The 23,736-nt window shown below is 44.4% G+C and overlaps 1 protein-coding gene across 5 annotated transcripts in view; it reads left to right on the top strand.

Moving 5' to 3' along the window:
• The window catches only part of LOC141106369 (phospholipid-transporting ATPase IK-like), a 313,227-nt gene that overhangs the window by 202,967 nt on the left and 86,524 nt on the right, over positions 1 to 23,736 (top strand). For all 5 annotated transcript variants that reach the window (XM_073597096.1, XM_073597092.1, XM_073597095.1 and 2 more), the window contains exon 10: positions 6,746 to 6,904. In XM_073597096.1, coding sequence (XP_073453197.1) covers positions 6,746 to 6,904 — 159 coding nt within the window. The remainder of the gene's footprint in view (positions 1 to 6,745; positions 6,905 to 23,736) is intronic.

The following is a 23,736-nucleotide window of genomic DNA, read 5'->3' as shown; positions in this document are numbered from 1 at the left end:
GCGTTTCCCAATAAAATTCATAAGGAATTCATCCTATACCATAAAGTGCATGTGTAAACAGGAAGCAAAAATATATACATCAAAAATATGACCTAACAAACAATACAAATCTATAAATAATGCAGATTTGTAAGTTCAAATTCTGTTTTTGATTTTTTTTTTCTGACATGTTGGTGTTATAGCTTTCACTTGGATGTTATAAGTTGCAAATACTAGTAAATACAGCTGGATAAAACAAAAAACGGTGTCTGTCTTCATTTCAGGCCTCAAAGCAACAAAATGTATTTTAAAGGGGGGTGATTCTTTTCTATACCCACTGTAAATGTAAAACTGCTAAAAAGATATGTGGGAAGTGTTTGATTAGAAAGCTATACCAAACCAAGCTGATGAAAGGCCAAGATATGCAGGATTACATAAGGCACACCTTGAAAATGGTTGAACACCTGAAAGGTATAGGAGAAGAAATAAAAGATTTTCATGTCGCAGCACTATTCCCAAACAGTTTACCAGAAAGTTATGAAACACTTCTTACAGCACTTGATGTATGTCCAGATGATGAACTGACATTGGAATATGTTATGGGCAAACTTATGGATGAATATAAGCGTAAAACAGAAAGCATTAATAGTGATGGTGCTTCTATCACAGAGTCTGCTTTTAAAGATGAAAAATAGGAATAAAAACAGTGGCATGCAACAAGAAATACATGAATGTTTTGTGTGCAAGAAACAAGGTAATTTAAAAGCAAATTGCAGAATCTGGAAAGCTAGCATGCAAAAACACTACAAGCTAAACTACAACAAGGCCAAAAGTGTAAAGGAAGAAACTGATTTTGCTTCAGATAATATATATGTTTTTAAATCCAAAAGTTGCACCTCATCTTTGCAGGTATGGTGTATTGATTCAGGAGCTATGAGTCGCATGACAAATGGCAGTGTTTTTTTTTTTTTATTATTCACCTTGACCAGAGTAAAACAGAAAACAAACAATGGAATCACAAGGGATAGGAGACGGTTTTCTTTACTGTCCTATTTCCTAAGGTGTCACCAGAAAGTTACCTGTGAAAAATGTCCTCTGTCCCTGCTCTTGAAACAAATCTTTTGTCCGTGAAGAAGCTCACAAAACAAGACAATGTAGTGACCCTTCAAGATGACAGCTGTGCTATCACAAAAGAGTACATCTTGCAAAGACTAAAATTACAAATTAACTGTATCAGCTGAACTGCCGTGAGGTGGTTAATACTGCCAAGGAGGAAAAACATTCAAACTGCATTCCCACATGGCACAGACGACTTGGGCACAGAAGTCCTGACATAATAAAGAAATTAACTAAGAATGACTATGCAAGTGGAGTAAAAATTAGTCCATGTGATCAAACAATGAAATGCACCTTCTGTAGAAAAGGAATTAGGACAACAAAAGCCTTTCCAAAGCAGAGTAACAACAGAGAGAAGAAACCTCTGAACTTAATTTATTCAGGTCTTTGCGGTTCAATGGAAACATTTACTCCAGGAAAGAAGAGCTATTTTCTCACTTTTATAAATAATTACTCCAGGTATACTACACTTTGTTGCACAACAAAAGTGAAGTACCAGAGAAACATGAACAGTATTTGGCTCAAGTAAGCAACAAATTTGGCAAAATGCCGAATGTATTGCACACAGACAATGCAACTGAAATCATGGCATGGCATGATATTGCAAACCACTGTACCATACAACCAAGAACAAAATGGGGTTGCAGAAAGAATGAACTCTGAGAGTGAAAGAATCATGCTGTTTGATGAGGAAATGCCAACCACATACTGGGGGAGGCAATTATGACCGCATGCTATCTCCAAAAGTGACTAACAGGAAAATCAACTGAAAAAAACTCCATATGAACTATGGAATGGAAGGGCTCCCAATTTGAACCATCTTCAAAGCAAAGCCTATGTGCACCTCCTAAAAGAAAAATGTATAAAATGGCATCTTGCACAAAGAAAGGTGTATTTGTGTGGTACAGTGAATCCCAAAAGGGGTACATAATTCTACACCAAAACACAAGCAAGGTAACCATCAGTAGAAGTTTAATTGTCGATGAAACTTCAGTGTGTTCAAAATTTCATGAATTAACACAAATGCTTCAAACTTAAGGAAATTCTGCATCAGTGTCACATGAAAATAAGCAACAAAGTGACACAGAAATATAAATTAATGCAGACAATTCAAATGCTGTAAAAGAAGAAACCAGGCCACAAGAGGCTTTAATCAGAAAATCCAACAGAAGCAATAAAGGCATCCCAGCCAAACATCTGTCCTATGTTGCTTGCGTAGCATTAAAACCAGAGCCAGATAAATGGGATGAGATACAAAGACTTCCAACTCCTGAGAAACAAAAGTGGATCACCGCATTTAAAAAAAGCTTACAAGAAACAGATTTATATAACTGAGATCCGAAATGGGACTAATATAAGGAGTAGTTGTTGAGTTGGGGTGTTGGAATACAACATTGTATTTTGTGCAACTACATCAGCCTGTAGATGGCCGTGTTTACAAGTTTGTAGCTGCATTTATGGCTGTACTCTATATCTTTTCTCTGTATAATAAAATTTCCTATTTCCTGTCTGAAGTTAAAGTGGTAGTGAAGGCTTTTTTGTTGTTTATACCTACAGGTAGGCCTATAATAAGCGCTTACCTGTAGGTACAGTAAATATCTTCTAAACATGCACCATTTAGGAGATATTTACTTTAGCAACACAGGTGATGTCACCAGCACATGCGCACTGCGCTCTCAATGGACGGCGTACCATGGCCATGTTTCCCGCACATGCATGGGAGTAACATCATCGCAGCTCAACCAGTCAAACGACAGCTGCCCGCGAACCCGGAAGGAAGACTGAGTAAAGATGGAAGCCCTGTCAGCAGTGACAGGGTCACGCTGGAGGGCTTCGTGTTCAGGTAAGTCTTTCTTAATGTGCTAGCATGCAATGCATACTAGCACATTATGACATTAATTTGCAGGGAGAATGTTTTTTTTTTTTTTGGCACGATTTACTACTGCTTTAAGCAGGAAAGCCCGTGTGGACTGTGCATTGTCTGTTCTGTAGGGCTATATACAGAATGTATAACTTACTTAACTGCTCTGTGCAATGGTTTTGCACAGAGCAGCCCCAATCCTCCTCTTTTTGGTCCCTCGCGGGCGGTCCTGGCTCCTCCCTTCCCCTGCCGAGTGCCCCCCGATAGCAAGCCTCTTTCTATGGGAGCACTTGAGCAGAATCACTCCTGAGCCACGCTCCTGTGAATGGACGTTGTCCATTCACACACACAGCGCAGCTCAGCCCCGCCCACCACTCTCTCATCATTGGCATGCTGGCTGTGATTGACAGCAGTGGGAGTCAATGGCTTCCACTGCTGTGTGAGCCAATGAGGAGAGAGCGAGACCTGCCACTGCTCTCATGCACATGGCTGGATTGAGATGGGGCTCAGGTAAGTATGAGGGGCTGGGGGGTAGCTGCATCCAGAAGTTTTTTTTTTTACCTTAATGCATAGAATGCATTAAGTTAAAAAAACGTCTGCCTTTAGAACCACTTTATGTAAATGAAAAATCAATTTTTTAGTATGTTTAGCATTAAGCAGATAATTTTTTGTGAGTCTCTTGTAAAATAACACTACCTGCTGCAGATTGACAATACTAAGACACTGTCTCTCAGTTAGCAGTTTTGTCAGCCTGCCATCTGCACTCCTTTGGTGGGCTGTTGGGCTGCCTATCAAGTTTTTTTATGCAGCCCAATTCATACCACCCAACTTTTTGAGGTGGGAACGAGGGACACTTGTTAACAAAAGTATGTAGGCATAGAACACACCCCCTGCCACGCCCCCTTAAAGGAGAATTGTACAAATAAAAGTGCTTTTTTTGCCACTACTATTCCTTTATACTGGCTTTTGAAACTTGCAAATGAAGCAATTTAAAAATTGGATGAAAGGCTTGGCACCGGGAAACATTTTTTGAAAGATAAATACTGAGAAAAGTTGCATTTGTTATAAAACTATAGAGATCAGACCAAAATGAGGGACAAATGAGGGGGAAAGAGGGACAGAGGGACTTTGTTCCTAATCAGGGACATTCCCTCGAAATCAGGGACATTCCCTCGAAATCAGGGACAGTTGGGAGATTTGCAATGGCAAACTGAAGAAGTTTGCGTTATTGGCTGACAACATTGCCGATGCAAGGCAGTGGCTTGGAGTTGTCAGTCTGAAACAGGAAAAATGTTGTTACTGGCAGGATCTCCAGGTAAAAAACTTTAAAACAGGTTCACAAAAAAGATGGAGGAACTTTAAAAAAGGATCATCGACTGGCATGCGATGACTGAAGAATATTTACTTTCATCCCTGTGCTGGAAGTGAACAAGCTCATTTTGCTGCAGTACACCTTAAAGTAGTATATACAGTAATACTTATAATATAAAGTAATAAATAACATTGTATGGACTGAGTTCTTATGCTGGTGGCACTGTGTTGCTCTGGGCTGATTGCTGCAGTTCCAGTGTCCACCAGCAAGTGTCACCCAGAAGCCAGCAGGCCTCAGTGATCACTGATCATCTCTACCTAGTTTTAGCTACTAGGTGGCTATATAAGGCTGCTCTTTCTAACACACCTTGATTCACTGTTTTGATTGCCTCCTTGCTGCCAGATCCCTTTTACCTGTGTATCCTGCTCCTGAGCTAATCCTGCACCCTGAACCCTGCTGCTTACTCCTGGTTCCTGCACCCAGTCTTGATTCCCCCCTTAGTTGCATCCATGGTATTCCCTGTTACCCTTGCCCCTCATTGTGTAGATGTTTTGTATATAGTGAGTTGTTAGGTCTCTAATAGGTTTATTATGTATTTTGTCACTGGGGTTTGTTCATGTTTACTGTTTGCTGGTGTGTGTTTGTCTTTGCTTCACTGTAAATAAATCTCACTTAAAAGATATATACATTGTTTGGTCCCAGTTTTCTGAGTGTAGCTACATACCCTATATTACCAAAAGTATTGGGGCGCCTGCCTTTAGACGCACATGAACTTTAATGGCATCCCAGTCTTAGTCCGTAGGGTTCAATATTGAGTTGGCCCACCCTTTGCAGCTGTAAAAGCTTCAACTCTTCTGGGAAGGCTGTCCACAAGGTTTAGGGGTGTGTCTATGGGAATGTTTGACCATTCTTCCAGAAGCGCATTTGTGAGGTCAGGTACTGACCTGGTTCGCAGTCTCCGCTCTAATTCTGCAAAGGGTGGGCCAATATATTGAACCCTACGGACCAAGACTGGGATGCCAATAAAGTTCATGTGTGTGTAAAGGCAGGTGTCCCAATTCTTTTGGTAATATAGTGTATATCTGGTCTTCCAGCTGCTGAATCCTGACAAACATTTTTATTTCTTTAGCGAAAGAAGTGCTATTGGTGTACCCCTAGATTAGAAGCACCCTTCTTTCATTTATACCTATACACTCCAATTCAAGGCCAGAAACTTTATGTATACCAAGGAAATAAGTTCAAGCCAATAATGATTATATTAGCTTATAAAAATGGAAACCGATTCAGACATTTGCTCTGGTGATATATACCGTATATACTCGAGTATAGGCCGACCCGAATATAAGCCGAGGCACCTAATTTTACCACAAAAAACTGGGAAAACTTATTGACTCGAGTATAAGCCTAGGGTGGGAAATGCAGCAGCTACTGGTAAATTTCAAGTGCCCATCATGTACAGCCTATCATTGCCCATGAAATGCAGCCTGCCAGTGCCCATGATGTACAGCCTATCGGTGCCCATGACATGCAGCCTGCCAGTGCCCATCAGGTACAGCCTATCAGTGCCCATGACATGCAGCCTATCAGTGCCCATGACATGCAGCCTGCCAGTGCCCATCATGTACAGCCTATCAGTGCCCATGACATGCAGCCTGTCACTGCCCATCAGGTACAGCCTATAAGTGCCCATGACATGCAGCCTGCCAGTGCCCATCAGGTACAGCCTATCAGTGCCCATGACATGCAGCCTGCCGGTGCCCATCAGGTACAGCCTATCAGTGCCCATGACATGCAGCCTGCCAGTGCCCATCAGGTACAGCCTATCAGTGCCCATGACATGCAGCCTGCCAGTGCCCATCAGGTACAGCCTACCAGTGCCTGGTAATGAGATGTCACACTGGTTGTTCCACAATGGGGAAGGCAGCTATGGAGTCAGGCTGAGGGTTTTGTATTGGCAGGGAAGAGGTTAATGCAGTACTGAGACTCACCTCATGGCTGAATGCAGAGGTATCCAGGCGCATTTTTGCCTTTGCAGGGTTGCTGAAGATCGGGGTTCCCAGTGGAGACAGTGGGGGCTTCGTTCTGGCACTCAGGGAGAGGAGAGCTGGATCTGAATTGCCATGCAGCCGCGGTAATGATGTCCCGCCTCCTATGACACACGGCACAATGATTCCTAGCATTGGATCACTGTGCCGTCTGTCACAAGAGGAGGCGGGACATCGTTATGCAGCTTGCTGCGTGGCGATCTGAGACAGCATTGGAGGGAGGGGCGCCGAGCCGAGCGTCACCCAGCGGCATGGCCCTGCCCCTTTTTCTCCTCCATTTCGGACTTTTTTTTTTAACTCACTTGGGTATAAGCCAAAAAAATGGGCTGAAAAACTTGGCTTATACTGGAGTATATACGGTAAAAGTATTTTACTGTGGTTACTGTTTTAATTAGATGATGTTCTTAGCCTGCATAAACTGTATTTTTACAGGCCTGGTGACATGCGAGGCTCCAAACGCACAGATATACAGTTTTGTGGGAGTTCTGGACTGGAACGGCCAAAAATATCCATTAAATAGCGAGAACCTCCTGTTAAGGGACTGCAGGATACGAAATACTGCATGCTGCTATGGACTGGTCCTCTTTGCAGGTCTGTACTCTTTACTATTTATCTTGGAACCACAATCTAGTTCCCTGGGGCCAAACCTGCGGCCGTTTGGAACTTTTTGTGCAATCCTCATGGCCCCCTCAGACAGTAGCCTTTTCCCTTTTTCCTTGTACTGGCAGTGATCTTCAGCAGTCTCAGGTGATGTATCTCCAGTCAACAACTGTCTCCTCAAGCATATCTCCAGTCTTTACAAGTTCTTATTGTATGTTCATAGTATCTGAACTTTTCCTTTTCACTTACCATCTTTTTGTAGCATCATAGGCGTGCGCACAGGGTGTGCCCAGGCACACCCTAATCACCCTGTACAGCACAGATTCCCCCTACTGCCCTGGCTCCCCACTCCTTCCCTCTGCAGCACTTCTGGCTTCCCTCCTCTCCTGCCGGCTGTTGCTGCGGAGATGTTTTAGGATGAGTGAGGGAAGGGGCCGGTAAATATGTATTTATCAGCTCCTTCTCTTTCTGAATGAACATGGTGAGTGATGTGAGTAGTAGTGAGTAGTGTGTGTTTGAGCTTTGGGGTGCACACCCTTTTGCAATAGGCTGCGCACACCTATGTGTAGCATGTTTGTAGTGTTTGACCATAACCTGTCACCAGGAATCTCTGACAGTTCTCTCTTACATTGCATTAAAGGGGAACTTCACTCTCTCAATTGACATTGACTATTTTTAATCCTTATGATGTTAGCATTAGTAAATAGTTGGCAAAGTATATTGTATTTTACTTGTTTTAACCACTTGCCGACCGCCGCATGGTGATATACGTTGGCACAATGGCTGTGGTGTACCTGTACATCCCCTTTAATTGAGGCAAGCGGGCGCGTGCGCAGCGTACAATGTGAGCGTGCCAGTGGGACCCGCTGACTCAATGTCCGCCAGTCCCGGCGATCGTGTCACAGAGCCACAGAACGGGGAGATGCCTATATAAACAAGGCATTTCCCCGTTCTGCCTAGTGACATGACACAGATCACCGCTCCCTGTCATCGGGAGCAGTGATCACTGTCATGTGAGTTGTAGCCCCCCCCACAGTTAGACCCCTTTCACACTGGGGCATTTTTCAGGCGCTACAGCGCTAAACATAGCGCCTGAAAAACGCCCTGAAGAAGCGGCTCCTTTCACACTGGAGCGGTGCGCTGGCAGGGCATCAGAAAAAGTCCTGCCAGCAGCTTCTTTGGAACGGTGAAGGAGCGGTGAACTCTCCTCTCCTTCACCGCTCCTCCCCATTGAAATAAATGGGGCAGCGCTGTTATACCGCCGGCAAAACGCCGTTCCAGTGATTTAACTCCATTCGGCCGCTAGCGGGGTGGTTTTATCCCCCGCTAGCGGCCGAATAGCGGCTCTAAAACGATGGTAAAGCAGCGCTAAAAATATCGCCGCTTTACCGCTGACGCCCGGTCGTCGGCAGTGTGAAAGGGGTCTAAGAATCACTCCCTAGGACACACGTAACCCCTTCATCGCCCCCTAGTGTTTAAGCCCTTCCCTGCCAGTGTCATTTACACAGTAATCAGTGCATTTTTATAGCACTGATCGCTGTATAAATGACAATGGTCCCAAAATAGTGTCAAATGTGTCCGCCATAATGTCGCAGTCATGATAAAAATCGCAGATCGCCACCATTACTAATAAAAAAATAATAATAATAAAAATGTAGACGTGATAACTTTTGCGCAAACCAATCAATTTTTTTTTTCCACCAAAAATATGTAGATAAATATGAAGAATACATATCGGCCTAAACTGAGGAAAACATTAGTGGTTTTTTTAAATATTTTTGAGGGGGGTATTTATTATAGCAAAAAGTAAAAATATTGCTTTTTTTTTTCAAAATTGTCGCTCTTATTTTGTTTATAGCGCAAAAAATAAAAACCGCAGAGATGATCAAATACCACCGAAAGAAAGTGCTATTTGTGGGAAAAAAGGACAACAATTTTGTTTGGATTCAACATCACGCGACCGCGCAATTGTCAGTTAAAGCGACGCAGTGCCGAATCGCAAAAATTGCTCTGATCAGGAAGGGGGTAAAATCTTCCGGGGCTGAAGCGGTTAAACTCTTGAAACGGAAGTGACGTTCCCGCTACGCCCCGCACTCTTCCACAGTAAGGATACAGTGAGAATGTGGCAAGCGGGCATCTTGTTACACCCACCGGGGTCTGGCATTTCAAACTTATTTTTACCACTAAACTGAGCTTATATAGTGAAATACAGTATGTGGAAATTCGTATGACTGTTGATGTTAAATTGTAAAATAAGTGTTGTTCTGTCAGATCAGCAAACCTGTGAGATCAGCAGGCTTGCCGCTGCTTTTACAATTCAACATCAAAGCAGTTGGACAGATTTAAAAACACTGAATGTCACTATATAAGCTCCGTTTAGTGGTTAAAATAAGTGTGAAATGCCAGACTCCGGTGGGTGTAACAAGATGTCTGCTTGCCACCTTCTCACTGTATCCTTTCTGTGGACGAGTGCAGGAACGTCACTTCCGTTACAAATTCTGACCGAATCTGAGAAAACACCTACTTGCCTAAGCTAAGGGCAAATGGATTCCAGGATGGCGCCGACCAAATAGATTAAGCCGAGGGAATTTCTAAGCCTCGGTCCACTGAGGCGGCAATAGCAGGGCTCATAAAGGGAAATCGCTGCGCTGCAGGTCAGCGGGATGGGGGGGAGGTAAGGAGGGGGTCCTGTGTAAGTTCACCTTACAGGTTTTTCTGTAAAGGTGAACTTGCCCTTTAAAGAGGAACTGCAGTCTGCTCACATGATTTGTAAAAAAACATCTTTGCCATTCTGCAGCTTCCCTCCAACCACTTTGCACATGTAGCGCTGGTAGATTTGCAATCTACCGCATGTTAGGTAAATTTAGTAAATTGTGTGTTAGGAAGGTTAAAAGTTTGCCTCTGTTCCAGCTTGGCTGACGTTGTGGGTGTTTCCGTGCTGACCGGTGGGTGTCGCTGTTACCACTGGTCAGGGTTGGAAAGGCAACGTGTTGGATGCTCCTCTGTCCCAGAGGCATGCTCGGTGTAGGTGGTCCTCCGAGTTGCATTCTCGGCGAGGGTATTTATGGGACAGACGCCATATTTTGGGGTTCGTTTTACAGCCACCTGCTGGCCCTCCTGGCTGACAGGTATGTGTTAAGGAGCTACCTCGTGGTCCTCCGTCCGGGAGGCCCATGATACTGTGGCGCAGAGGTGGGCAGAGGCTTTTCTGGAGCCCGCCACCGCGGCCGAGGAATGGTCCTGAGCTGTCGGTCCTGTGAGACGAAGCTGGACAACTGAGGAGATCCCAGGGGAGGACCCGTCTTGGAGAGATCACGTGGCGTGCTGGTCTATAGAGGGGCCTGGTGACTCGGTTGGAGGACGTATCCAAAAGTAACTATACAGCATAGTGTTGCCGGCTCGGCTTAAAGGTTCAAGCACTGTGACTGACTTTCACTACCGCAAATCTATACATCTTGTGGCAGAGGATCATATGGATTTTATTCCCAAAACAAGTCTGTGGCAGAGACTTTGATTCGTGCTGCATACTGGCTGCTAGACCAGTGAGAAAGGCCTATCCAGACGAGCAAGGAGTGTGTCCCACAAGGGGAGCGAATTTCAAAATAGTATTCGAATTATACCAAGACCTTTCGCCAAGAGAACCCTTCCAGAGAATATTTGAGTTTCTTCTGCGAGTTTCCTTTCTACCTCTTTCCTGCTACTTCCTAAGTCGTTTGTTTAATAAAGCATTGAAAACGTACTCCAGTGTTGGTGCGTGTGTCGTCCAGAAGTTAACTCAACGGAACCCTAGACCCGGTGCCGGTGAAACAGAGGGAAGCAGAGTGAAGGTAACTGACCTGCTTAAACCAGCAGCTCCACCGTGAGTTAGTGCTACATGTGGGGGCGTCGTCCGGGATTTATTGACCGTCAGTTACTGCAACCCAGTGGAGTGTTTTACCGGGAGTTTACAGAGAAGAGCTGGACTTTGAAAGAAAATCTTTTCAGGAAGGGGAAAGGTTACACTGCAAGACTTTGCTTCTAAGTGCGTAGACACTGGGCGCCAGAGAAAGGCCCAAGAGTTACGTGACTGGAAGAACAAGTGGGAGGAGTTACCCTACTTGCTACCGCGTGGGACGCGTGTATGTGTTTGGCGCCAGAGGGAAGGAGAGGCCTCGTGATCGTGCTGAGGAGATCAGAGTGTGGCCATGTCTTTTTCGGCATTGCAATCGGTTGTGGGACCCAGAGTATTCTCTGCAAGCACCGTGATGAATACTGTGCAATCTGGGACTTTGCTTACGGATACTGGAGTTCGATTGAAGCCGCAGGGGAGGTTTGTCCTGTATACCTCGGGAAATGTTGAGGGACTGGGCATGACCTGCCATCGATGCGAAGGATTGGCCGTGCATCTTCGTCCATTCGGCCGATGTCCACAGTGTGGAGAATACCTGTTTGCGGTGGAGCAATCTACCATGTTGCCCCGTGCCTATCGGATGGATTGGGTGACAGTTATCGCTACAGTGGAAGCTGCTATCGCTACAGAAAGGGAGCGACGGGCTGCCACTTTGCCTGTTGCTACTGACAATGTTCCAGAAAAAGACATTGTTGCTGTTGTCTCGCCTGGAGACATTGCTTTGGTTCCTGAGTCCACTACGCCTGCTCCTGTGGTGCCTACTCAGAAGAAGGTGGGCTATGTAAAAGCTTCCCGCGGCCGTGGTTGAGGCCTACCCCAGAGGATGCCTGAGCCGGAGCTACCAGAGTCTACGTCCGGAACGGGTAAGCCACTGTTGGGGACTGTAAATAAATATTTGCCAGCTGAAGAATTGAGAGACTCGGAAATAGAATCCATGTCGGATCTTTCCGGTGATGATGACTTCTTTGAAACCATGTCGCAAGAGCTATTGTGGTCACAAGGCGAAGATGTTGCCTCTACAATGACTTTTTCTGAATGGACTGCCATGAGTTCTGGGAAGACGTCACCCTGTGTGGAAACGCACAGTTCTGTTGCTGGGACTTTGCCAGAGGCTACTAATTCACTACAGACACCGGCTGGGTCTATGGTGAGAAAGTCACTAAATTCTTGTGTACCGCCTGGTATGGGGAGAGGCAGATCTTTGCCAAAACTTGCTCGCTTGCAACAGATGTTAAACAAGCGTGTTACCGCAGAGTATGGATTGGAGTTTCCCTATGTGCCCCAGGATATTATGCAGGAGATTGAAGGTAATCGGGAACTTTGGTACAGTGAGGCTGTTTGGGATTACTTGTCTGTGCCTAAACCCTTCAGAAAGACTGGATGTTCCGTCCGGATGGATGAACGTTTCAGCGGATGCTTTGTACATTGGAACTTCGGTCGGCACATCTATGCCGATAAAGTGGTAATTTGCAGACCAGGAAAGGACAATGTTGTGTACTTTATTACCACTGTGGATAAAGAAGGGAAATTGTTAACCTTGCCAGATCCTCGGTTTTACTGGTAATTATGGACAATAGAACTTTGAAGTTACCTAGTTAGATAGTGGCAGCGTAAAGAGGTCTGCGTGGTCAAGATCTATGGATCCGTTCTGTGTTTAAATCCAAGGACTTCTTGTTTGCTAGCCGGATTTCTTTTATAGAAAAAAAAAAAAAGTTCTTATGCAGGGATGGACTCCTAAAGTATATATTTTTTTCTAATGTAGATTGTGGGAAGAGAGTTTCATTTTTAATGAGACTTTGCTCCTACTGTTGTATAGGATGTATATGTGTGTGTTTAACTATGTTTCCTTTTCAGGGATCATCGGATCATATATAGAGCTGGGAGGCTTTTCAGCTAGTTAGTTAGTGAGGTTGTGTACCATTATACTGTGGGTTTTTTTACGGCTGTGAACATAATGTTTTATAGATATAAGTCTCATAGTGTCTTTAAACTGCCCTTTCTCTCTCTCTTTGCCTGTCTAAAGTTATAAGAAACTCAAATGCTTACTCTCAGGCTTGAGAGTTACTGTTACTGTGTCGGGACAGACGTTTAGGACAACGTCTATTGTAGTGGGTGGAGTATGTAGTGCTGGTAGATTTGCAATCTACCGCATGTTAGGTAAATTTAGTAAATTGTGTGTTAGGAAAGTAAAAAGTTCGCCTCTGTTCCATCTTGACTGACGATGTGGGTGTTTCCGTGCTGACCGGTGGGTGTCGCTGTTACCACTGGTCAGGGTTGGAAAGGCAACGTGTTGAAGCGTATGGATGCTCCTCTGTCCCGGAGGCACGCTCGGTGGAGGTGGTCCTCCAAGTTGCATTCTGGGAGAGGGTATTTATGGGACAGACGCCATATTTTGGGGTTCGTTTTACAGCCACCTGCTGGCCCTCCTGGCCGACAGGTATGTGTTAAGGAGCTACCTCGTGGTCCTCCGTCCGGGAGGCCCACGATACTGCGGCGCAGAGGTGGGTCCAGAGGCTTGTCTGGAGCCTGCCACCGCAGCCGAGGAATGGTCCTGAGCTGTCGGTCCTGTGTGACGAAGCTGGACAACCGAGGAGATCTCAGGGGAGGACCCGTCTTGGAGAGATCACGCAGCGTGCTGGTCTATAGAGGGGCCTGGTGACTCGGTTGGAGGATGTATCCAAAAGTAACTATACAGCATAGTGTTGCCGGCTCGGCTTAAAGGTTCAAGCACTGTGACTGACTTTCACTACTGCAAATCTATACATCCTGTGGCAGAGGATCGTATGGATTTTATTCCCAAAACAAGTCTGTGGCAGAGACTTTGATTCGTGCTGCGTACTGGCTGCTAGACCGGTGAGAGAGGCCTATCCAGACGAGCAAGGAGTGTGTCCCACAAGGGGAGCACATTTGAAATAGTATTCGAATTATACCAAGACCTTTCGCCAAGAGAACCCTTTCAGAGAATATTTGAGTTTCTTCTGCGAGTTTCCTATCTACCTCTTTCCTGCTACTTCCTAAGTCGTTTGTTTAATAAAGCATTGAAAACGTACTCCAGTGTTGGTGCATATGTCGTCCAGAAGTAAACTCAACGGAACCCTAGACCCAGTGACGGTAAAATGGAGGGAAACAGAGTGAAGGTAACAGACCCGCTTAAACCAGCAGATCCACCGTGAGTTAGTGCACCACACGTTATTTTATATATACTGTGATTCTGTACTTGCCAAATATGCTGCAGAAATCTCCCTCCACTGAGTCTGGCTGCATCCATTTTAACTGTGGGCAGCTGAAGCTGCTGCCTGTTCACTTCCTGGGTTTACACAGACACACACCTCAAGCCCTGCAGCTCTCATTAGCCCTCTTATGACTCATCCCCCCTCCCTTCCTGGCAAACTCTCAAGAGAGTTAGAGAGAGAGCTGTGCATGATGTCATAAGCATTGACTAATGACCAGACAAGTAACAGGAAGTGGGCTGTATAAGATATTTACTGGCAGAAAACTATCCAAAGTTAAAACAACAAGGGCAGAAGATTTAATAGATGGAAAGTTGAAAAAATGACTGAAGTCCCGCTTTAACCAGTTCTGGACTGCTCCACGTACATATACTGCAGCAGGGCAAGTCACCTGTACGTGACTCGCGCCCGTCGATCGTGGGCGCGCGTACCTGCCATCACCACGGTGATCAAATACGGTTCAGAACTGATCACTCATCAGGTCCAGGCCAATAATTTCTGGCCTGGATCTGCTGATTCGTTCTGGTGAATCCGAGATCCTCCTGTCACTATGTATTGTAAACACAGGGACAGGAGTTGATGCAATCTCCCGTCCTGGAGCCCTTTCGGTTCCAGCGTGTGGTAGAGAAGCATCTCACCATGGGTATACCAATCACTGCACTAACATCAGTATACGTAGGCACATATTTCACCCCCTGATCACGCCCCCAGTTAACCCTTTCACTCCCTGTTGGTGTCACCACTGCAGTGTTCATATTTTTTATTGATCACTGTATTGGTGTCACTTGTGATGCTAATCAGCGTTAGGGCAGTTAGTGGTAGGCCCAAATAGGTTTATGGTACCCCCTTATATCCCCTAATAAAAGCTTTTAACCCCTTGATCTCCCCCAGTTAACCCTTTCACCTCCTGTCAGTGTCATTCGTATAGCGTACAGATTTATATTTCTGATCACTGTATTAGTGTCACGGGTGACACTAGTTAGTGTCAGTTAGTTAGTTAGTGTCACCATCAGTTAGGTGTCAGCATCAGTTAGTGACAATCCCAGAACATGTCAGATTTAACCCTTTGATTACCAGTAGCGCTAACACACACGCATACACCTCCATTACTAGAATGGTTTCTGGACAGATCAATATCTTTGATGTGATCAGATCTATACTAGCGTCCCCAGTAGTATAGTGTTCCTAAAAACACAGTATTAGCAGGACCAGTCGAGACACCTGCCAGCTCCTGCGTTTAGCCCCTCCGCCCAGCCCACCCGAGTGCAGTATCAGACGATCACTGTCACTTCCAAAACACAGTACACAAAACTGCAGCATTTAGCAGAGTCAGACCTGATCCCTGCAAGCGCTAGCAGTTCATTTTTTTGTGGCAGTAGAAACAGTCCTCTGACAACCAGTTGCTTTTTTACCTGTGAGTCGCAATAGTTACCTATACATTTATTGGCCAAAATGTTAAACGAAAGGTACACTAGTGAAGAGGCCTACAGGATACTGAGCATGACAGATGAGAGCGGGTAGTCCTCACTGTCTGATTCAGGCTCAGTATTTGAACCTGTAGCGAGCAGCACCCCGACAGATAGCTCTGACGATGGAGAATGGGTCCCTGCTAAGGTCAGGCGTACCCGACCCCGTTCTGTTGCTGAGGTGCAACAACCGCAAGTTGCTCGTATTCAGCAGAGTGTCAGTACTAGTGCCACTCAACCTTCTGGTGAACTGGCAAGCACCAGCAGCCTAGTACATCCTGGTCATCAAAAAACCAGCACTGCAGTATCATTTGGTGATGTGGCGAGTCCCATAAGTGCAGTTCAAGCTGGTGAAGTGGCTAGCACAAGTAGTGCCCCGCAGCCACCGAGAGTTCAAACACAGGCCCGTAGAGCCCATACTACCCTTCCCACTTTGCTTGCAAATTCTACTTGGCAGCCAGCAGATTCTGCAGCGCCCATACTTCCCCCATTCACTGGCCAACTAGGAATTCAGATGGAAACAGCAGATTTACCGCCCCTTGAATTTTTTAAGCTGTATTTCACTGAAGATCTGTACAGATCACTTGTGGACCAAGCAATTTATACGCTGGTCAATTCATCGCCCAAAACCCAAATTTACCCCTTGCCAGAAAATTTGTCTGGAAACCTATAACGGTTCTTGAATTTAGGACCTTTCTGGGCCTATCTCCCAACATGGGCATTACCAAAAAGTGTAAGTTGCGGTCATATTGGTCCACTGACCCAATTCACCATATGCCCGTGTTCTCTGCTGCCATGGCCAGGACTTGATACGAGCAGATATTGCGGTTCATGCATTTCAATGACCATGAACTCTGTCGTCCTCGGGGTGACCCTGAACATGATCGGCTCCATAAAATTTGGCCCCTCGTAAACCACTTAAACAAAAAATTAAAAATTTGCAGCCTTGTTTATCCACGATAAAAATGTCTGTATTGATGAGTCTCTGATTACATTTTCTGGCCGTCTTGTTTTCAAACAGTATCTCCCCAGCAAGCGTGCAGGTTATGAGGTCAAGGTGTACAAGTATAAGCTCTATGACAGGGCAACAGGCTATACATGGAGTTTTTTGGTTTGAGGGTAAAGATGGCACCTTGGAGCCCCCCAGCTGCCCAGACTACATAGGGAGCAGCGGCAAGATTGTTGACTTGGTGTCAAGATATAAAAAGAACCATGGAAACCAAAGCAAACAAATGATATGGTAATACCGCCAAACACTCATCCACCTCAATTAGAGGTGGGGCTCAATGGCTAAATAGCATATGAAAAATAACACAAAAAACACTACACCAGGGAGGGAAATTGGTACAGTGCAAAGTGCCACATGGATATATTGTCTGAAGAAATTCAAACCAAGTATCAAAAATTGAAAATCTCATCAAAGAATAAATAACAGATTACAAAAATATGCATAAAATTGTCAAATCCTCAACCAATCACCATCTAAAGACAACGTTGTCTGGGGACAAAACATAGGGAGCAGCGGCAAGATTGTTTGGGACTTGGTGTCACCCTAGTCCCAAACAATAAAAATTCTAAACAAAAAAAAAAAGTGAAAAAGACAGTGTAAAAATAAAATAAAAAAGCAACATTGGTGTGCGTAATTTTAAAGCATGTCGTGTTTGGTATCTATGTACTCAGCATAAAATCGTCTTCTTTTTTTTTTTTTTTTACCAAACATTTGGGCAATATAGTGTGTTTTTGTGCATTAAAATTCAAAAAGTTTTTTTTCCAGCAAATAGCTTGGGGTATCTACTTTCCAAAATGGGATCATTGGGGGGGGGTGTTGTGCTATCTTGGCATTTCATGGCCTTCGAAACTGATAGGTAGTAAGGAGTGAAATCAAAAATTTACGCCCTTAGAAATCCTGAAGGCGGTGATTGGTTTTCGGGGTCCTGTATGCGGCTAGGCTCCCAAAATATATCACGCATATGGTATCCCTGTACTCAGGAAAAGCAGCAATATGTATTTTGGGGTGTAATTCCACATATACCCATGGCCTGTGTGAGCAATATATTATTTCAGGGACAACTTTTTGTCATTTTTCAATCACTTGTGACAAAAAAATAAAATATTCGAAGGGCTCAACATGCCTCTCAGCAAATTCCTTGGGGTGTCTACTTTCCAAAAAGGGGTCATTTGGAGGGGTTTTGTACTGCCCTGCCATTTTAGCACCTCAAGAAATAAGATAGGCAGTCATAAACTAAAAGCTGCATAAATTCCAGAAAATGTACCATTGTTTGTAGACGCTATAACTTTTGCGCAAACCAATAAATATTATTATTATTGAATTTTTTTTACCCAGGACATGTGGTTGAATACATTTTGGTCCAAATGTACGACTAAAATTGAGTTTATTGGATTTTTTTTTTATAACAAAAAAGTAGAAAATATCTTTTTTTTTTTTTTTCTCAAAATTTTTGGTCTTTTTTTGTTTTATATATCGCAAAAAATAAAAATCCCACAGGTGATCAAATACCACCAAAAGAAAGCTCTATTTGTGAAGAAAAAGGACGCAAATCGCAACTTAATTTGTGTGCAGCATTTCATGACCGCGCAATTACCAGTTAAAGCAGCGCAGTGCCAAATTGTAAAAAGTGCTACATAGTTACATAGTTGGTAGGTACTCAACCTTACCTACTAGTAGTTAGTAGGTGAGGTTGAAAAAAGACACAAGTCCATCAAGTCCAACCTATGTGTGTGTGATTTATATGTCAGTATTACATTGTATATCCCTGTATGTTGCGGTCGTTCAGGTGCTTATCTTATAGTTTCTTGAATCTATCGATGCTCCCCGCTGAGACCACCGCCTGTGGAAGAGAATTCCACATCCTTGCCGCTCTTACAGTAAAGAACCCTCTACGTAGTTTAAGGTTAAACCTCTTTTCTTCTAATTTTAATGAGTGGCCACGAGTCTTGTTAAACTCCCTTCCGCAAAAAAGTTTTATAACTATTGTGGGGTCACGGTACGGTATTTGTATACTGAAATCATATCCCCTCTCAAGCGTCTCTTCTCCAGAGAGAATAAGTTCAGTGCTCGCAACCTTTCTTCATAACTAATATCCTCCAGACCCTTTATTAGCTTTGTTGCCCTTCTTTGTACTCGCTCCATTTCCAGTACATCCTTCCTGAGGACTGGTGCCCAGAACTGGACAGCATACTCTAGGTGCGGCCAGGCCAGAGTCTGGTAGAGCAGGAGAATTATCCTATTATCCCTGGAATGAATCCCCTTTTTAATGCATGCCAATATTCTGTTTGCTTTGTTAGCAGCAGCTTGGCATTGCATGTCATTTCTGAGCATATCATCTACTAGGACCCCCAGGTCCTTTTCCATCCTAGATTCCCCCAGAGGTTCTCTCCCCAGTGTATAGATTGCATTAATATTTTTGCCACCCAAATGCATTATTTTACATTTTTCTACATTGAACCTCATTTGCCATGTAGTTGCCCACCCCATTAATTTGTTCAGATCTTTTTGCAAGGTTTCCACATTCTGCGGAGAAGTTATTGCCCTACTTAGCTTAGTATCGTCCACAAATACAAAGATTGAACTGCTTAACCCATCCTCCAGGTCGTTTATGAACAAATTAAACAGGATTGGTCCCAGGACAGAACCCTGGGGAACCCCACCACCCACCCCTGACCATTCCGAGTACTCCCCATTTATCACCACCCTCTGAACTCACCCTTGTAGCCAGTTTTCAATCCATGTACTCACCCTATGGTCCATGCCAACGGACCTTATTTTGTACAGTAAACGTTTATGGGGAACTGTGTCAATTGCTTTTGCAAAATCCAGATACACCACGTCTACGGGCCTTCCTTTATCTAGATGGCAACTCACCTCCTCATAGAAGGTAAATAGATTGGTTTGGCAAGAATGATTCTTCATGAATCCATGCTGATTACTGCTAATGATACCGTTCTCATTACTAAAATCTTGTATATAGTCCCTTATCGTTGCTCTGGTCATTAAGGGGGTAAAATCTTCCGGGGCTGAAGTAGTTAACTTTAAGAGAGCAAATTTTCCAGAGAGGGCCGCTCTCCAAGACTTAGACTGGGAGGGAATATTGGCATTGATGAACACAGAACAGAAATGGGAATTCTTCAAAAAGATTTATGTGAAAACACTGCAAAGTATATTCCCATTGGCAATACGTTTAAAAGGCTAAAAATAAAACTTATGTGGCTCACATTCAAAGTTAAAAAAGCTATAAATAGTAGGAAAAGTTACAAAGAATATAACAGAATATGTAAAAAGGAAATAAAGGATGCAAAAATTCAAAACGAACAACAGATTGCAAAAGAAAGTAGAACAACCCCCCCAAAAAAAATCTTCAAATAGTATTTATATTAAAAATGTAAGGTCTGAGCATGTAGACCCTTAACAAAATAATCTGGGGTGGGTGACTGGGGACATAGAGAAGGCAGATGTATTAAATATCTTCTTCAGCTTCGTGTATACAAAGGAGCATGGGGGATCTCATGGCCATAATCGGGATGATATTGACACAGCCCCAATGATCCACAATGGCTCAACATTCATATGGTCCAGAAATATTTAGACAGAATAAAGGTGAAAAAAGCATCTGGACCAGATGGCATACAACTACAGATCCTAAAAGAATTGAGCTCTGTCATTTCAAAGCCATTGTTTCTAATTTTTAGGGACTCTTTAATGACTGGAATAGTACCACCGGATTGGCATAAGGCCAATGTGGTGCCTATATTTAAAAAGGGATCAAAGTTTTAACCAAGTAACTATAGACCTGTTAGTTTAATTTCTATATTTGGGAAGATACTGGAGGGTTTAACCACTTCAGCCCCGGAAGGATTTGGCCCCTTAATGACCAGGCCATTTTTTGCAATACGGCACTGTGTCACACCAGCCTGCCACTGGTATGTAGCCCAAGTGTGCCCTTGGACAGCGGACAGCCTGGGGCTGTTGTACAGGAGACTGCCAGAGGACCCTGACTTTGGAGCGATCTGGAGTGGCGTTTGGAAGAAATCCTGGATTACAGAAACTGGATGCTGAAAATCTTGGAAGTGCTCTGGGCACAAGAAGATTTGGAGGTTCTAGTCGTTCAGGAATGGGAGCTAGAGATTGCATACAGATGGCTGCAGGCTCTGCTCAGCATCTGAGCTGGACTCCCTTTGTCTGGGACTATTGAAAAGTACCAGCCAACAGCTCTAAAATCCTGGGTGAAGTGTCGGCAATGGGGCAAAGTAACAGTGTGCTTTGCCCACCTCCATCCACAGCTATGGAAGCGGAGCTCTTATGGCGGATGCAGCAGGTGTTTACTCACTTCAACGAACCTGTTTTTGCACAGGATGAGCTTGGATGGAGGAAAGTGTCTGTCCAGCAGCTGGATGAGGGTACGGAAGATGGAGCAGCCAGCTCATCTCCGCAATGGCAGCTCAAGGACCCAGGAGAGGAGGAAGCCATCCACACTCCCTAGCAGCAGATCCACAGTCTGGGAGAGGAGGTGGACTTCCTCCCTCCCCAACAGCGGTGTACAGACTCGGAAGCGAAGGAAATCATCCTCGCTCCACAGCGCAAGCCTGGGAGTCCAGGAGGTGGAACAGCTGGCTCATCTCCCCAGCGGCAGTTCCACAGTCCAGGAGAGGAAGTGGTCATCCTCTCTCCCCAGCAGCAGTGTAGGGACTCGGGAGCGAAGGAGGTCATCCTCACTCCACAGCAGGAGTCAGGGAGATGGAGCAGCCAGCTCATTTCCCCAGCAGCAGTTCAAGGACCTGGGAGAGGAGGTGGCCATCCTCACTTCCCAGTGGCAGCTAGACAGTCCAGCAGAGGAGGCGGTCGTTGTCCCTCCCCAGTAGCAGATACACAGTCTGGGAGCGGAGTAAGCTGCCCTCCCTCTCTAACAGTTAGCCAGAGTGGAGGATGTGGGGTTTCCAGCTGAAGCACTGGCAGCCAAACAAAGCGTGCACGACCTCTGCCCCACACCTACCAATGACCAACGTCAATAACTCTACCTTTTGAGGGGGGAGAAATGTGACAGACCCAACCGGGACAGGGACTTTTGGAGAAGACTGCAAGGTAGCCTCTTCCCTACTGACTATGGGCCCTGGCATTTGAGGGAGCTACGAGCATTCAGGAAGATGTCATGTTATATAATGCAAGATGACATGTTATTACCACATTTAACAGTCAAGCGAGCCATGAGCTCTCTGCCAACGTGAAACTCTGTGAGAAGATGGATGTGAAAAGAAAGCTGGTTAATGATATTTGGACAGCCCTGGGTCATCTTAAATACTAGGGAACTGTTGCTGGATTGTCTGGGGTGGGGAATTCCTTTGACTGCTAATCATACTGATACGACTTGTCTAGGGGCCTAGCTGTTAATTCATTTACTGTTTAATTGGAGCTGTTAATTAGATTACTGTTTAATTAGATCACTGTTAATTGGGTTGCTGTTTGAAGTTTGCATTGTTCATGTGGGGACTGCCCCTATTTTTGAAGTATATAAAAAAACCTCTTATGTTCAATAAAGTTATTCCTCTGGTTATTACCTCAACATCTTGTCTGTGCACGATGCTTGATGTAAAGGGCTGGTATTAGCTCTCGGTCTGCTGAAAGGGTTTGGGGGGCAGGAGGCACTGTTTGGCAGAGGTACCCAGGTGGGGATGCCAGGCGGTCCATCACAAAAATAATTTGCTTTCCTGAGTAACTTCATGGCAAAATACAAAAAGGCAAATAACTAGCCACAAAGGAGGGTGGGATTTCAGCCACAACTGCCAGGAAAATTGTTCGGGATGCAAAGAAAAACCCACAAATAACTTCAGGTGAAATACAGGACTCTCTGAAAACATGTGGTGTGGCTGTTTCAAGATGCACAATGAGGCACTTGAAGAAAGATGGGCTGCATGGTCGAGTCGCCAGAAGAAAGCCATTACTATGCAAATGCCAGAAAGTATCCCACTTACAATACGCCAAACAGCACAGAGACAAGCCTCAAACCTTCTGGCACAAAGTCATTTGGAGTGATGAGACCAAAATGTAGCTTTTTGGCCATAAACGCTACATTTGGAGAGGAGTCAACAAGGCCTATGATGAATGGTATGGAGGTGGATCGCTGATGTTTTGGGGATGTGTGAGCTACAAAGGCACAGGAAATTTGGTCAAAATTGTTGGTAATATTGTATCAGAAAATACTGGAGGAACATTTGCATTCATCAGCCAGGAAGCTGCGCATGGGACGTACTTGGACATTCCAACATGACGAGTAGCTGCACACTCGTGGCTGACATCACTGGCTCCTCCTCCCGACGCGTTGCATCACAGGTCAATTGACATTCTCAAGGGAATCTTGAGAATGTCACGTGACCTGTGATGCAACGCGTCGGGAGCAGGAGCCAGTGACATCAGCCATGAGTGTGCAGCTACTCGGACAGGCTGTGAGGTGAGTAAGCCTGAATGCTACACACGCTGGTTTACCAGTGAACGCATGTGAGTGTATCAGCTTGAGACAGCTGACACAAGTCTCTACAATATTACACTGGTGTTTTCTCTCCTTTTTACATGTTTGAGCTGTGGAGGATATGGAGACTTTCATTGAAAAGGAGTGATTACACCGGCTGTTTGAAATCTGTCTGCAAGTCATTGCATGTGGCAGTCATTCTTTTGGAAGATCTGGAATTTCATTTGCTGACACTGATTTTCTACATTTGTTTTCCACCTGGCTACAGGTTTATTAACAGAAACAACAATGGACATAATTGCCTAATACGGATTTTCTACTGCTCATTGGCCAATATTGTTGGTATCTAGTTTATATTTATTTTAATAGAAGGATCCATCTTTGCTTGTGATTGATCAACATATATTTTTTGTTGTATATCACCACCACAGTGGGATCAGTTCATTGTGCACATTCATTATTTAGCATATTTGTTTATAATTATTATATATTATTATATCCATTAATCACCAGCTAATTTGTAGGCACTTGGCACTTTGTATAGTGGCTCTAGTAATCAAAAGGCATCACTACAGCACAGAACACCTATCATTATCAATATTCAGGATAATAGCGCACCATATTTTAAAATTTTTTACTAAAATAAGGAAGTTCATAGCCAGTAGCTAATAGCTGCCCTAGTATCCTTTTTTGTCCGTCGGACTAGCATACAGATGAATGGATTTTTCGATCGGACTCGAGTCCATTTGAAAGATTTGAA

This window comes from Aquarana catesbeiana, linkage group LG08, assembly GCF_042186555.1.
Source record: "Aquarana catesbeiana isolate 2022-GZ linkage group LG08, ASM4218655v1, whole genome shotgun sequence".
NCBI classification, from domain to species: Eukaryota; Metazoa; Chordata; class Amphibia; order Anura; family Ranidae; genus Aquarana; species Aquarana catesbeiana.
The sequence above is the reverse complement of the archived record's forward strand: the minus strand, read 5'-3'. Positions and strand labels throughout refer to the sequence as shown.